The 14,184-nt window shown below is 54.8% G+C and overlaps 1 protein-coding gene across 1 annotated transcript; it reads right to left on the bottom strand.

Annotated features, from left to right (window-relative positions):
* Positions 1–4,595: 4,595 nt before the first annotated feature.
* On the bottom strand, positions 4,596–8,464 carry LOC117643462 (protein takeout-like). The gene is made up of 6 exons (XM_034382381.1): positions 8,332–8,464; positions 6,936–7,028; positions 6,709–6,856; positions 5,764–5,897; positions 5,301–5,450; positions 4,596–4,837 (listed from the first exon to the last, which is right to left on the bottom strand). Exons 1-6 carry the CDS (start codon positions 8,447–8,449, stop codon positions 4,689–4,691), a joined length of 792 nt encoding a protein of 263 aa, XP_034238272.1. The 5' UTR covers positions 8,450–8,464; the 3' UTR covers positions 4,596–4,688.
* Positions 8,465–14,184: the final 5,720 nt, after the last annotated feature.

Genomic DNA, 14,184 nt, shown 5'->3' with positions numbered 1-14,184 from the left:
CGTGAGAATACACACTCCATTGAATCCAACCAATAATGTCTCCCAGTGGCGCAACTCACTTTCGCACCGTCCTTCGCAGTTTTTTTCGGCTGTCTCTCTTTCTGTGTGAAATAATACGCATCACCGAGAGACTCTCCGAAGCGTGCCGCTCTTGGCCTCAACCCATCGCGTCGCCGCGTGGTTGCCAGGAACCGGGAATCAAATTCTGAGGTGGGGTCGGCGACGCACAGTGGGCCAGAATATCGGCGCCGGCGGCCAAAACTCTAAACGCCGTTTGAGCTCTAGAGTCACTGATGGGACTCAAACCGAACGTGTGACCCCACCAATGGATTCCTCGTTCGGAGAGCAATCCATTGGTGGGGTCACACGTTCGGTTCGAGTCCCTGCCAAGCGACTACGGAGCTCAAAACGCGTCCGGGGCTTCGACCGCCTCCACCGGTCTTCTGGCCCACTGTGCGTCGGTAGGGTGGGCGTCGGTGGGGTCAGCGCCATGGCAGCGCGCGGAGAGCCTCCTCCGCCCGAACGGGGAATCTCGTCTAGCGCGACGGCCTGCGCGACGGCCTCGGTGACCTTGAGTCTGTCAGCCACGCCGCCGGCCCGGCGTGAGGCGTGAATATAGACAGCTACGCAGCGGCAGAATGTCGCCGTCGTGATGCAAGGATCCCCGCCTCACCCCGCCCCGCGCCGCCGCGCCGATCACGGCGAAGAAAGTCCTTCCCCCTCCCGAGTCTTCTGCCTCGGCCGCCGGCCGCAGCCACCGGCGCGCCGCGGCGTGCCCCTGGTCAGGAAGGTCCCCGGCGAGGCCTTGACTGGCTTCCAGCTGATCGAGCGTCGTCGATAGGCGGCGGATCTTTGCTCCTGCTTTTATTGTTGCTTATTGTGTCTCTGTTGTTGTTGTTGTTTACTGGCTGCTGAAGCTGAATTACCCCGCGGCTGCATCCGTCCGCCTGCATATCCTGCAGCACGTGACATGAGACACGCACCTAGGACAATGCTCGACTGCATGTCATTGTGCGGTGGAATAGATTCTTCGCCCTCGGGGGCTTTCCATGCACAACGTGACCTATTATCGACCGACGTCCCCTACTCTCTTTCGTGACCTGAGCGAGGGGTGAATCACTCAGCGTTCTGGTGTACACATGAGTACGCGTGAGTACACCTTCCTTTACTCATAAATTTTACATTTGTAAACAATTTAAGGCTTAGTTTAGCGTTTTAAACGACACTCGACGCCAAACTGGCCGAAAAACTAGTGAATTTCGTCCTTTTTAACCTTGTGAGTACACTGAGTACGGGCAAATTTGTACACATGAGTACACTAGTGATTCACCCCTCGGACCTGAGAGCTCGCATTGTGCGTAGAAATCCCGTGTATGTTTAGATGTGTCAAGGTCTCTGAATTTTCGAAGCTTTGCGTATTTACATGCAAAAACAAGTGTTTGCCAGCCAGAGCACTTTTACGCCGAAAAGAGAGTTCTTCCCGTGAGAACGCGCGATAGAGACGGCGAGGAAAGTCTCTTCGATTCCGATTAATCGTATTCGATGATGCTGCTCGCCTCGCCTTCGGCGGCATTCATGCATCTCTAATTCGGTGCCGAGCGCGTGCTTTCGCCTTCACCCTACGCACCGCGCCTGCGGTGTTTTACCAGGGGGTGGCAACAGCCTAGTGCGCGCGTGAAGCGATGCGCGCCGCTCGGGCCGGCAAGGAGCGGCCGGGCGGCTGGGCCGCGCGGCCGAACCAAATTAAACAGAACTTTGTCAAAACTGCATCGAACTGAGTAAACGAGGTCATTTTTAGATTCTACGCAAAATTTCCTATCCGTGAGTGACAATGGAATGGACTTTTGGATATGTAAAACAGTTCTAAAATCAATTTGAAAACCAAATTTACGGCACCAGACAGCCGACTTGAAGTTTCCCTTTCACTAAAAAAGCTATTTCCGCTCGTTTTAGGTCCATACATACAGCGAGCCGATTGTTGGCCACTATTTTCCGGGTTGCTTGGTACACTTGGAACGCCAATACGACTTCTGTAGCAGAAATGCCGATCCAAAAACTAATTTCCATTTTTGGTCCAAAATTGTATTTTGCAACTTTGGAGGTTAAAAGCACAGTTTGAAATAGGTTTCTCAGCATTGTCAACCTCACCAAGCAACCCAGAATTCAATTCTCTATCGCCCTGCTGTGTTGGATTTGCAAAAGGAGGTCAAACTTCTAATTGAAACGAAAAGGCCCGAAGCGCTGCAAAACCGCCAAAACAGTTCAAGTATTTTGTGGAGCTTAATGTGTGAAAACTATTTCTCAGATTGTAAATCCAACCACACCACCTTGTAGGCCACTCAATTCTACAGCTCCATTGTAAGTTTCATCGCAATCGGAGACCAAGAGTTAAGACAGCTATAATAATTGTAAATCCCATCAGTTTGGTTGATTGGTCGAGCGAGCGCAAGTATGAGAAATCGCTGCGGCAGATTTTTGCAGCTAACTTTAAAATATATTCTGCCGCCTTCACTCTTGGTCTCCGATTGCGATGAAACTTACAATGGAGCTGTAGAATTGAGTGGCCTACAAGGTGGTGTGGTTGGATTTACAACCTGAGAAATAGTTTTCACACATTAAGCTCCACAAAATACTTGAACTGTTTTGGCGGTTTTGCAGCGCTTCGGGCCTTTTCGTTTCAATTAGAAGTTTGACCTCCTTTTGCAAATCCAACACAGCAGGGCGATAGAGAATTGAATTCTGGGTTGCTTGGTGAGGTTGACAATGCTGAGAAACCTATTTCAAACTGTGCTTTTAACCTCCAAAGTTGCAAAATACAATTTTGGACCAAAAATGGAAATTAGTTTTTGGATCGGCATTTCTGCTACAGAAGTCGTATTGGCGTTCCAAGTGTACCAAGCAACCCGGAAAATAGTGGCCAACAATCGGCTCGTTGTATGTATGGACCTAAAACGAGCGGAAATAGCTTTTTTAGTGAAAGGGAAACTTCAAGTCGGCTGTCTGGTGCCGTAAATTTGGTTTTCAAATTGATTTTAGAACTGTTTTACATATCCAAAAGTCCATTCCATTGTCACTCACGGATAGGAAATTTTGCGTAGAATCTAAAAATGACCTCGTTTACTCAGTTCGATGCAGTTTTGACAAAGTTCTGTTTAATTTGGTTCGGCCGCGCGGCCCAGCCGCCCGGCCGCTCCTTGCCGGCCCGAGCGGCGCGCATCGCTTCACGCGCGCACTAGGCTGTTGCCACCCCCTGGTTTTACATGTTGCCGTGCGCGGGTGAGAACATCTGTGCATCCAACGCAGAGAATGACCTCGCGCCGTGGAGTCCTGGAGCCTGAAGCCTGAAATCCTGGAGTTCTGCGATCTGGCGTCCTGCAGTCCTGCCGTCTGAAGTTCTGGCATCCTACAACAGTCTGTATTCTGTAGTCTGTAGTCTGCAGTCCTGGAGTCTAAAGTCCTTGGAGTCCTGGATCCTGGATTCTGGAATTCTGAAGTCTGAGGTCCTGTAAATCCTGGAGCCTGGAATTTGAAGTCCTGGTGTCTTGCAATCGTGGAGTCTTGGGTTCCTGCAGTCTAGAATTTGCAGTCCTGGAATCTCGAAGCCTTGGAGTCCTGGAGCCAGGAGTCTGGATTTGCTGGAGCACTTGATCCTGGAGCTGGAGCACTTGATCCTGGAGTGTGGTGTCCTGGTGTCTGGAGCCTTGAAGTTCTGGAGGCTGCAGCTGGTGTCTGCAGTCCCGGAGGCGAGGGTCCGCACGACGCGCACTCTCCCGTGTCGAAGACGTCAGATCGTAATGCGGGTGAGAATGTCTGGCGAAACCACGGCCTCAGCTCGACGTCGTTACATCCCTGATGCTTAATTGTTTTGGTGCACGTATTACCTAGCATATTATTACGGCCGCGAGAGACATCGTCCCGAGCGCCGCGTTTTAAATTGGCTCGCGAGGCTCCGTGTCACAGAGGAATGATCGTCTGTCTCTCTCGCACTTCTGTGAAACTCCCCATGGGTGCGAGAGAGACCGAGCGACGAACAGCCAGCTGCGCCGTTCGGGTAGGCAGCCCATTCGACGCCTCGGTGGGTAGAGAGATGGGGGAGGGGGTGTCGACCGCTCCAGCCGTGCTGCTGGGAGTAGGTTGGGCAGCCTACATTCAGGCGCCGAGCAACGCACAGTGCAAGGAGATAAGAATCAACGAATTCAACTTTATTTACAAAGTATGCACTGAGACGCTTTTTTTGGAGCCGTCCTCTTATTGGTAACAGTCAATGAACGGCAAAAGCGGCCTCCCTGTGCCTGGCGGTCGTTTCCCACGACAAATTATTTCAACTTCTTTACTCCAATGTCAGCGAACACTTGTCGCGTCGCGAACTCACTACACTCGATGGCGATGCGAAGAAGAGAAAGAAAAACACAACAACAGATCTCCTTTTGTTTCCTCAGCTGTACGGTGGGTGGCCTGCTCGGAAGGCGCACACAGCGAGAATCAGTCTCATTTGGACGATATGAATCGTTTACAGCAGCCCACCTCTCTGATTGGCTTACAACAACCTCCCGCTCAGTGGCGGCAATTTAGGTGCCTTTTTGGTTCTTTTTTTTGTGTTTTTTAAGGTCCCTTCCGGCGCAATGTAAACAAAAAACAAGAAAAGGGACTAAAAAAAATATGTGCAGCCGGCAAAAGACCTGCTCCTATTACGGGAAGAGCTCCTTGTACGTGAACTTGAGTGTGATCTTGTTGCCGATGTCCGTGAAGAGGTCGGCCAGCGAGGACTCCAACGTGGGCAGGATCTCGTCCAGGAACACGCGGGAGTTTTCGTTGATGAGTCGGTTCGCCATAGGTCCTGCAACGCACGGCACACGTGTTAGTGGGGTTGCCTGCCTACCGTCACCACATTACCATTAAAGGCTAGACCACACATGATCGTATGCCGGGCAAGCCTGTACAGTGGACTCTCTCGTACTTGTTAAAGAGGCTCGGGGCCCAAAGAAAGACACAGAGGTGTGCTGCGCTGTCGGCTGCCCCAAGTGAACGACGAATTTACGAGTGCAGGCGAGTGCTGGCCACATTGATTTTTTCAACGAATAGACGTTATATCCGTTAGAATATAATTTGTGTCTTTTTCAAACCGATGTGATATGGTATTCAAACAAACGGGACCTCACATTCTTTGAAAAAACAGTGGACACTCTGTTAATCAATTATAGTAAATCTTGTGTTAATCTTTGTGGACATTTCTCTTTGTCATCAATAAGAGTGCGGCTGTTTTTTTGTTTTTGTTTTTACTTCGGCGTCACTGGAATTACCTAGCACTGGGTCGCCGTCGAAGAGGTTGGCCAGGGAGATCTGTGCGTCGCCCACTTTGAGCTTGAGCTTCATGCGGTCCAGCTCCAGGTACTCGTCGCCGCCGCGCTTGATCTTGTGGCCCGTCATCCTCACCTTGCAGGCGTAGTTGGCTGTGACAGAGACGCCAGATTAAGAGATATTCACCAAAAGCACACTCGTAATTGCCTTACTGTGAAATTTGAGCCAAATTTCAGTCACTACGGCGCAAAGCCTAATACGTGGCAACATTTCTCCATTTTATGATTTCTTTAGTGGATTTTCATTGTAAGAATTGTACAAAGAAAAAACTTCGTAACTCGGAGAAAAGCTGCAATCACAGTATTATGCTTGCGCCATTTTCTGCGTAATCAGGGACGTTTCTGTTTTTTTTAAAGACAGTTTTAGAGTGTAGCCTCGCCTCCCCCACCGTCGTCGACGCCTTACTGAAGTTGCCCGTCAGCCCGCCGTTGCCGTGGATGTTGAGCAGCAGGATCCGCATGGCGATCTTGTAGTTGCCGATGAAGTGCAGGTACGGCAGCAGCAGGTCGAAGTCGAAGATGTTCTTGTCGAGGTCAGTCCTGCATCAGATTAGCGCGCGTTAATGCGATGCCGGGAACAATAATGAACATCCACGGGGTGCCGATCAGTGGGCCAGATGACCGGTGGGGGAGGGCGAAACTCCAGACGCGGTTTGAGCTTCGAGTCGCTAAAGAGGACTCGAACAGAACGTGTGGTGTGACCCCACCAATCCATTCCTCGTTCAGAGAACAATCCTTGGTGGGGTCTTTACGTTCGGTTTGAGTCCCGACATTGGAGCTCAAAACGCGTCTAGAGTTTTGGCCGCTTCTACCAGTTTTCTGGCCGGGCCGCTCAGAGCGCCCAACCAACTGAGCATAGGCAACCCGCCACGAAATGGGGTTCTGAACTTGAACTTGCAAGGCTAGAAGACAATTGATCGTGTGCTGTTGTGAGGTGCAATCGGAACAGTGCTACCACAGACAAAATTCACACAAAGCAACTTTGTCCGAAAGGGTCGTCAACCTCAGCCTGCCTACTCGGCAACGTCTCGGCTTCGCTGTCGAGAAGTTGCCTAGCCAGGCTGAGGTTGGCAACCCTGTTGCGAAGTTGCCCACTGACCAGGCAGGCCGAGGTTAGCAACTGAGTTGAGAATTTGCCTAGGAGGCAAGCTGAGGTTGGCAAGCCAGTCGAGAAGTTGCCGAAGTAGGCAGGCCGAGGTTGGCAACCTTTTCAAGAAGTTGCCTATTGGCAGGCTGAGGTTGGCAACCCAGTTGAGAATTAGTGGCCTCGTAGTCAGGCTGAGGTTGGCAACCCTTTCGGTGCATGGTGGAGATTTTTGCCTATTAGTGGCAGCACTGCGTCGGCACGTACTTGAGCTCCTGCACGACGAAGGTGTTGGCGCCGAAGACCTTGATGTTGGTAATGGTGGCGTCCAGTCGCGCACCCGAGGGCCCACGCGACAACCGCACCTCCTTCAGGTACAATGGGTCCACCCCCGGGACGTCCAACTCCGGTATTCCTGGGAACACGAACAAAATGGTTAATAATATTTGAAAATTAAAATAAAGCAAGTGATTAAGAAACAGGGCCGTACTTACCTTTAAGTAATTTTGGTCTAAGTGCGTTGATGGAAGCATTGATGCATTTATTGACGTTGGGATCCGTCCTCTTGCATACTTTAATGTACTCGGCTGCAAAAAAGAGGTTGTTTTTCACTTTAATAACAAATTTTGTTCTGTTTACAAAAAAAGTATTGATCATATTGATGTCACTGGGGCCCGCCACCTCTCCTTGCGCCCCTCCGAACCTAACGACCATGAACTCAACTCTCGACTCAACTACGAATCTGCCTGCACAGCTAAACGGCTCGTCATCGGTACACACACAGACACGCGGCGAACTTACTTTGCACTTTCATCATTGCTTACCTCACGTCCCGGACAGGCCATAGCCCGGGTCCAAGTTCAAGGCCAAAAGCGCCTCGCTAAGGAACTAGCAGATGATTGTGCGTGTGGATGAACATCTGTGCGTGTGGATGCACATCTGTGTGTGTGTGTGTGTGTGTGTGTGTGTGTGTGAGTGCACTGCGTGTGTGTAAGTCTGAGTGACAGCAGTTCCCACGCTGTCGAAATCGTTTGGCAGGTGCCCCGCCCACCCTTGAATAGACCAATTGCTTCAATAGCATGTGCGTCACCTTTACCATGTCGCAAAAGTTGCCTACACACAAGTACAAAGTGCGTCTTTTTGCCTACCTTTCGGGCCCTACGCCCTACGCGTTCAGGGGACGGAACGCTCCCGTGCCTCCCCTCACCCCTCCTGTGGATCCCCGCCTGTTGTTGTGTGTGTGTTTGTGTGTGTGTGCGCGTGTGTGTGTGTGTTGAGGGGGTGGGGGTGTCTGTCACGTGGCCCGCGCTGCGCCAGGCTGTGCCCCGGCTGGCGCATGGCTAACGCAACTCGCCCGCAAGAGCAGCAGCAGCGCAGCGTGCCAGGATCCAGGCCTGCCGACCACTGCTGTGCCGACCCCTCGGGGAATACTGGGACACTTGACCATAGCCATGTTGCCGCGGCACCGCGGTCCGCCGCGGTGGCCGGCACACCATAAGGCTGCACAGCAAGCCGCGCTGCCTGCAAGCCTGCAAGCCCCGTTTTGGGCTGGAAGCTGGAGGCTGTCGAGCGATTCGGCTGCCCGCACGCTCGTCGCTCTGTCTCTCTCGCACTCATGGAGTGTGCCGTAGAGGTGCGAGAGAGACAGGGCGGCGGCGGCGGGATCCCTTGACTGGACCACGGCCGAGTATTGAGAAAGCCGGTCGGCGAAGGTGGGGACCCATTGGCCCTTTGTCACTCACAAGTGGAATCGTGGATCACGCCGGTACGATTCGGAATGCCCTCCAAAGTACGGGCCTATCAGTGCCGTGGTGACCAAGGTCGTGCCCCCGCAACGTCACCGCCGCGGGGACGCGGGCACCGCGTGCACCAGGATCACGATCGACTTACGGATCTCCGAGCGAATTAATCCCACGGCAAAGACGAGCAGGGCGGCGCCGGCGAGGGCCAGCCTGCAGCAGCTGGGCGCCATCCTGGACGCCATCCTGGGCGCCGTCCTGGACGCCATCCTGGGGCACGACGCGCTGGCCACGCGGGGGGGTCGACGGCCGCGTCAGGGGGGCGCGTGGGCGTCGGTCACTTCGTCGGCGACCGCGGAGACGCGTCGGCCAGGCTCGCAGCGCGGAGTACTACGGCGCGCGAGTGCGGCCCCGACTATTTAATACTTTCGGAGGGGCGTCGCGGTGGCCGGGGGCGGTCGGGAGGCGGCCGGGGGCGGCCGGGGGGCGGTCGCAGGGTGGGGGAGGATCAAATAAATCGGTCATACGCGACGGGGGGTAGTGAGGAGGGGGCAGGGTGGGGGGCGCGCCCCGCCGGGGAGGGGACAGTGAAACCAGCCAATCAGCGCGCGCCCGTCCGCACCAAAGACCCGCGCCGCGCCGTGCCGCCGTGCCGCCGCGCTGAAGAGCACCTCACATTTAACCCAGTTTGGCCGGGCTGAATATAAAGGCCAAGGAAAACGTGTCGCGGGCCGGCTGCGGGCACCGTGCTTTCCTCACCGCGACGCCGCGCCCCGCCCCGCCCCGCCCCACCCCCGCCCCGCCCCGCCCCACCCCGCCCCGCCCCGCCCCACCCCGCCCCACCCCGCCCCGCCCCCCCCCACCCCGCCCCGCCCCGCCCCACCCCGCCCCGCCCCGCCCCACCCCGCCCCGCCCCGCCCCCCCCGCCCCGCCCCGCCACCCCGCCCCACCCCGCCCCACCCCCCCGCCCCACCCCACCCCACCCCGCCTCACCACGCCCCGCCACGCGCATGCGAGTATCAGAGGACCGGCCAGCGTATTTTCTTTTCACTTGTAAAACTCGACAATGTCGGGCGGCGTCCATGACGCCATCCCCTGTTGTCCGGGACCGCGCCGCTGCGCCCTCAGGAAGGCCCTCTCGTCCACCGCAAGGTAGGTGGTGATCTCAGCCGCCGTCTCTGCGAACGGCGCAGCAGCTAGCTGTTAAAGAGAAAAAAATATTCAGTTCACTTTTTTTGCCACTTTGCATTACGACAGTGCGACCACCGGCTGATTCCGAACGGGGACTCTGTCCCTCTCGCTCTCACGAGGCCCTCCGAGAGAGAGAGAGAGAGAGAGAGAGAGAGAGAGAGAGAGAGAGAGAGAGAGAGAGAGAGAGAGAGAGAGAGAGAGCGAGCGACGGAGCACTGTCGGGAGCTTGGTCGGGAGTCGGACTGCAGGTGCGCTCCGGTGGCGGGCACTGCGTCTAATGACCATCCTCGTGCCCTTGTCGACCTGCCGCGTGTGGCAACGACCCCTCGGAGCCCCCCCTCCCCCCTCCCTTTTGCCACCGCCCCTCCTATTTGAAGCCCGCCCGGCGTGGACTCTCGATTAATCGAGAGTGGCTGCCTGCGGCGCCGCCGCGTCGCCGTTACGTCATGGGGGCGGCTCGCTCGGCGGCGGCGGGGAGGCGCGGGGGACGCGGGCAGGCCGTCGTTCCGGTTGCCCGCCAAGTTCAAGGCCACGTCGAGTTCCTGGCAGTGGCGGCGGCGGCGGCGGGGGAGAGGGGAGGAGGGGGAGGGGGCGCTTCGCGTCCTGCGCTGCATCCCGCTACGCGGCGCGACGCCCCGCGTGCGCTCTGCGCGTTTCGCCCTTTCCTTTCCCGCGGACTTGACGCAGAGACGCGCGCTGAACTGCCTCCGCGCGGCGAGTAAACTTTTGGCGGGAAAACGTGCGATACACGCACTGTGAACGTCTTACGGTGAAAGGCTGCACCAACATATTATGGTGGAGATTTTCTCCATAATACCATAATACAAATTCGTCAAAATATGTATAAGGTACAGTGAACTCTCAATGGTATGTTATGAAGTCAGCTGCACCACCATAATATGGAACATTTTAACCATGTAGAGAATCTTCACTGTACAACATTTAGAGAGCGCGTCTTTTACTTTCCCTTGTGCTCAGACCGTGGATGCGGTGACAGACCCCCCCCCCCCTCTGCGTTCTGGTGTACACATGAGTACATGAGTGAGTACACCTTCCTTTACTCATAAACTTCACATTTGAACACATTTTAAGGCTTTATTTAGCGTTTTAAACGGCACTCAACCCCAAATCGGTAAAAAAACCAGTGAATTTCGCCATTTTTAAACTTGTGAGTACACTGAGTACGGGCAAATTGGTACACATGAGTACACTTGTGATCCCCCCCCCCTCTTTTTCCCATCGTCCCTGCGTTGGGCGGACGAGTGGGAGAGTCCTGAACGCGAGCGAGTGTGTGAGCGCACGCGCGTGTCTGCGTGTGTACGGGAGTGTGTGCGTATGTGTGAGTGTGCTTATGTGTGTGTATTTCTTCGTATGAGTGCGTCTATGTGTGTGCGTATGTGTGTGTGCTATTAGCCGCACGGTGTATGCCATCCGGCCCCAAGGTTGTTTCTTCACACTGCACTAGGCGACTGCAGAGCGGCCTGCTCTTAACACACGCCGGGTATGATTGCTCTGTCAATGCCCTGGCGGGTCCTAGCGGGTCCTGGTGGGTCCTGGTGCCATAAGCAAACCTCGACCCCAGCCTCGGGGCAGCACGGCTCCTAAAGATTCTCCCTAGAGGCCGGGGCCGCCTGCCATTGGCTGACGCATTTTGGGATGACGCATTTTGCGAAGTATCGGCAACAAGATGTCTTGGGGCCTGCTTTGCTCACACTGAAAAAAAAAAGACTTTAGTGAGGTGATTAACTCTGTTGTATAGGATAAATTCGATAAATAACAATCGAATGAAACCGATACCTACAACCACAGCCGGTTGCTGCGACCGTCCACTTGAAAACCAACCCCATATTAGGGTCAGGGGAAGGAAGGACTAGACAGAGGAATAGCTGAACGCCCCATATTTTACTGCAAATACGTTATGCACAGGCATAACAACCATCAAAAGTTGTTCCGTGGCATCAGCGGTTCACATGATTGTTGTTAAGCCTGCGCATACAGCATTTGAAGAAAAATATTGGGTGTTCAGTTCTTCCCCTGTCCAGTTCTTCCCCGCCCTGACCCTAGCTGTCATCGAACAAATGTTAGGGTTGGGCCGTGGCTATCCAGCTTTTGGCTGTATGCACAGTATTTTCGTTTGCAGCTATCGAGTTCAACGTTTTGAACAAAATTAACAGTCTTTCCTTTTTCGCTCATGCGTCCCGCACATTAGTGTACCATCGCCTGAATCAGCATTTCTTTACTGAGGTTCAAAATCCCGCAATAACTCCCTCTGGCTTTTAGGAGGACTGTACATTTGGTGGTGTCCGCTCCCGAACCGCGAGGTTAATTAGTCAAAGGTTCGGGCCCTCGGCTGAGCAGTGCAGGGCGGCATGGGGCGGTCCTTTGGCTGACCCAGTCCTGACTTGCGCCAAGCGGTCTCAACTTGGCCGAAGCCGCCCGGACCGGTTGCGCCCCCCCCCCTCCCCCCGACTGGCAAGTGCTCCAGGTGAACCCCCGCAGTGCCCTCATCTCCCAGCTGATTTTTTATTTTTTTGAGTTCCATCACGCCGTGCACTTCGCTATGGGTTCGGCTTCGGCTTTTGGCATACCCGTTACGTAAACGGCCAGCAGACTGATTTCGAGAGTCGTTTTCGTCGCTCTGTCTCTCTCGTACTCATGGGGCGTGCCCTGCAGGTGCGAGAGAGACGCAAAATGACTCTCGGAATCAGTTTGTGGGTGCTCTCCAAATGACTATCGCTCTTCTCCTTGTTCCTCTCGCTGTTCTTCTTTTTGCCGCCGAAATCTTTAGTTCAAGAAGCCCGCCAGGCCCTTGCACGTTCCAGCAACGTCACCTAGACCCAATGCCCGCGGAGCGTAGCCCAGTCTGCAGCAGCCACATTATTTGCCACCACGCAAAAAACAAAACCCAACACAGATTTTCAAACAGTGTGTCTCAGTGAGATGCAATGCTGCCAATTTTATTACATTATCCATGAGGTAATTTCGATATCACTTTGAGTCGGGCGGAGTTATGGGTGCACTGAATTCAATTAACAAAATTGCATCACCGGCTACACTACTTTCGTTCCAGAGGCGTGGAGAGAGGCGAGTGCCCAGCGGCTCGGCACAGTGCGGGCGCGCGCGAGTTGCACTCTCAAAGTCTCATGGTGAAGATTTTCCATAATTCAGTGGAAATTCCTCCATATTGGTGCAGCTGACTTTGTGACTTACCTCTGAAAAATTCTTGGTGCACTTTCAACATTTTACCGAATTTCTTTTGCGTTATGGAGAAGTTTTCTCTCTAATGTACATCCTTTCGCTGTAAGACAATGGAGTATGGGTGGAGGCGATTCGTTGAGTGACAAGACATCACCGTTGATGTGCAGAGCGCAGACACCGTGGTTCCAAACGAGCTTCTGCAAACTGATTCTGTGAGTAGTTCTCGTCGCTCTGTCTCTCTCTCTCGTGGGTGGGCGTCCTCCATAGGTGCGGGAGAGACAGAGCGACGACAGCGACTCTCGGCATCAGCACTACAATGACGCTGGAAGACCGGGGAAGACTTTGTCGATGCTCCGCGAGCGCGCCGCGCCGTGGACGTCGGTTCGTGTGGCTTGTCGCCAGCTCCAACCAAGCTGCATCCCGAACGGTCCTTTCGTCGCTCTGTCTCTCTCGCACCCCCGCGGGACGCCCCATGAGTGCGAGAGAGACAGAGCGACGAGAGGGTTGTCGGCGTGCAGGGCCATCTCGTTGCCATTGCGTGCGCGCGCGTCACGTCCAGCCGGTCCAGCCATTCTCATACGACGCTCTGTCTCTCTCGCACTCACGCGGCGTCCCGTGGGGGTGCGAGAGAGACAGAGCGACGAGGCACTGCTCGAATAAAGCAGACTTCTGGTGGAGGCACGCCGCGCGGTGACATACCGGACTGCGTCACTGCGTCCTGCAGCCTGATTCCGAGAGTCGTTCTCGTCGCTCTGTCTCTCTCGCACTCATGGGGCGTCCCGTTTAGGTGCGAGAGATACAGAGCGACAAGAACGACTCTCGGAATCAGTCTGCTGGTTGACGGAGCGGCGAGGAGCCGCGCGGAACAGTTTCGTTTCGGCTTGGCTTCTTCGCGCGTCCGGACCTCCCGGACTGCCGGGCGATTTGGAAGAGTCGTGTCGTCGCTCTGTCTCTGTCGCACTCATGGGGCTCACCTTAAGGGTGTGAGGGAGACAGATCGACCAACCGCTCTAGTGCATCGTCTGTGTTCCGGACCGACGTCACGAGAGAGAGAGATGAGAGAGAGAGAGAGAGAGGAGAGAGAGAGAGGAGAGAGAGAGAGGAGAGAGAGAGAGAGAGAGAGAGAGAGAGAGAGAGAGAGAGAGTGAGAGAGAGAGAGAGAGAGAGAGAGAGAGAGAGAGAGAGAGAGAGAGAGAGAGAGAGAGAGAGAGAGAGAGAGAGAGAGAGAGAGACCCGACGTCACCCGGAGTGACATTGCGACGCAGCGGCGGATTGCTTTCATGACTTTGGGCTTCTGCACGGCACGGAGGGGCCTGGAGGGAACTGGTCGCGGGCGGAAAATCACGGGCGAGACACGGAGCGCCCCGGGCGAAGCGCGAAACGCGAAGCGGCAGCGCGAAGCACGTGCAAATCAGGACCTTTCCGGACGCCTCACAGTGTTGCCGCCACACAAGTAAACAAAACTTCCCACGATACACTGGCGTCCAAAGCGATGCCAACACGCGTGCCAACACCTCAGCCTGCCTACTAGGCAACTTTTCAAGAACAAAACCTTGATATGGCCTACTAAGAAACTTTTCGAGAGGAAACCCAGTCGCAAAAAACCATGGAGCAC

This window comes from Thrips palmi, unplaced genomic scaffold, assembly GCF_012932325.1.
Source record: "Thrips palmi isolate BJ-2018 unplaced genomic scaffold, TpBJ-2018v1 HiC_scaffold_17, whole genome shotgun sequence".
Lineage (NCBI taxonomy): Eukaryota > Metazoa > Arthropoda > Insecta > Thysanoptera > Thripidae > Thrips > Thrips palmi.
The sequence above is the reverse complement of the archived record's forward strand: the minus strand, read 5'-3'. Positions and strand labels throughout refer to the sequence as shown.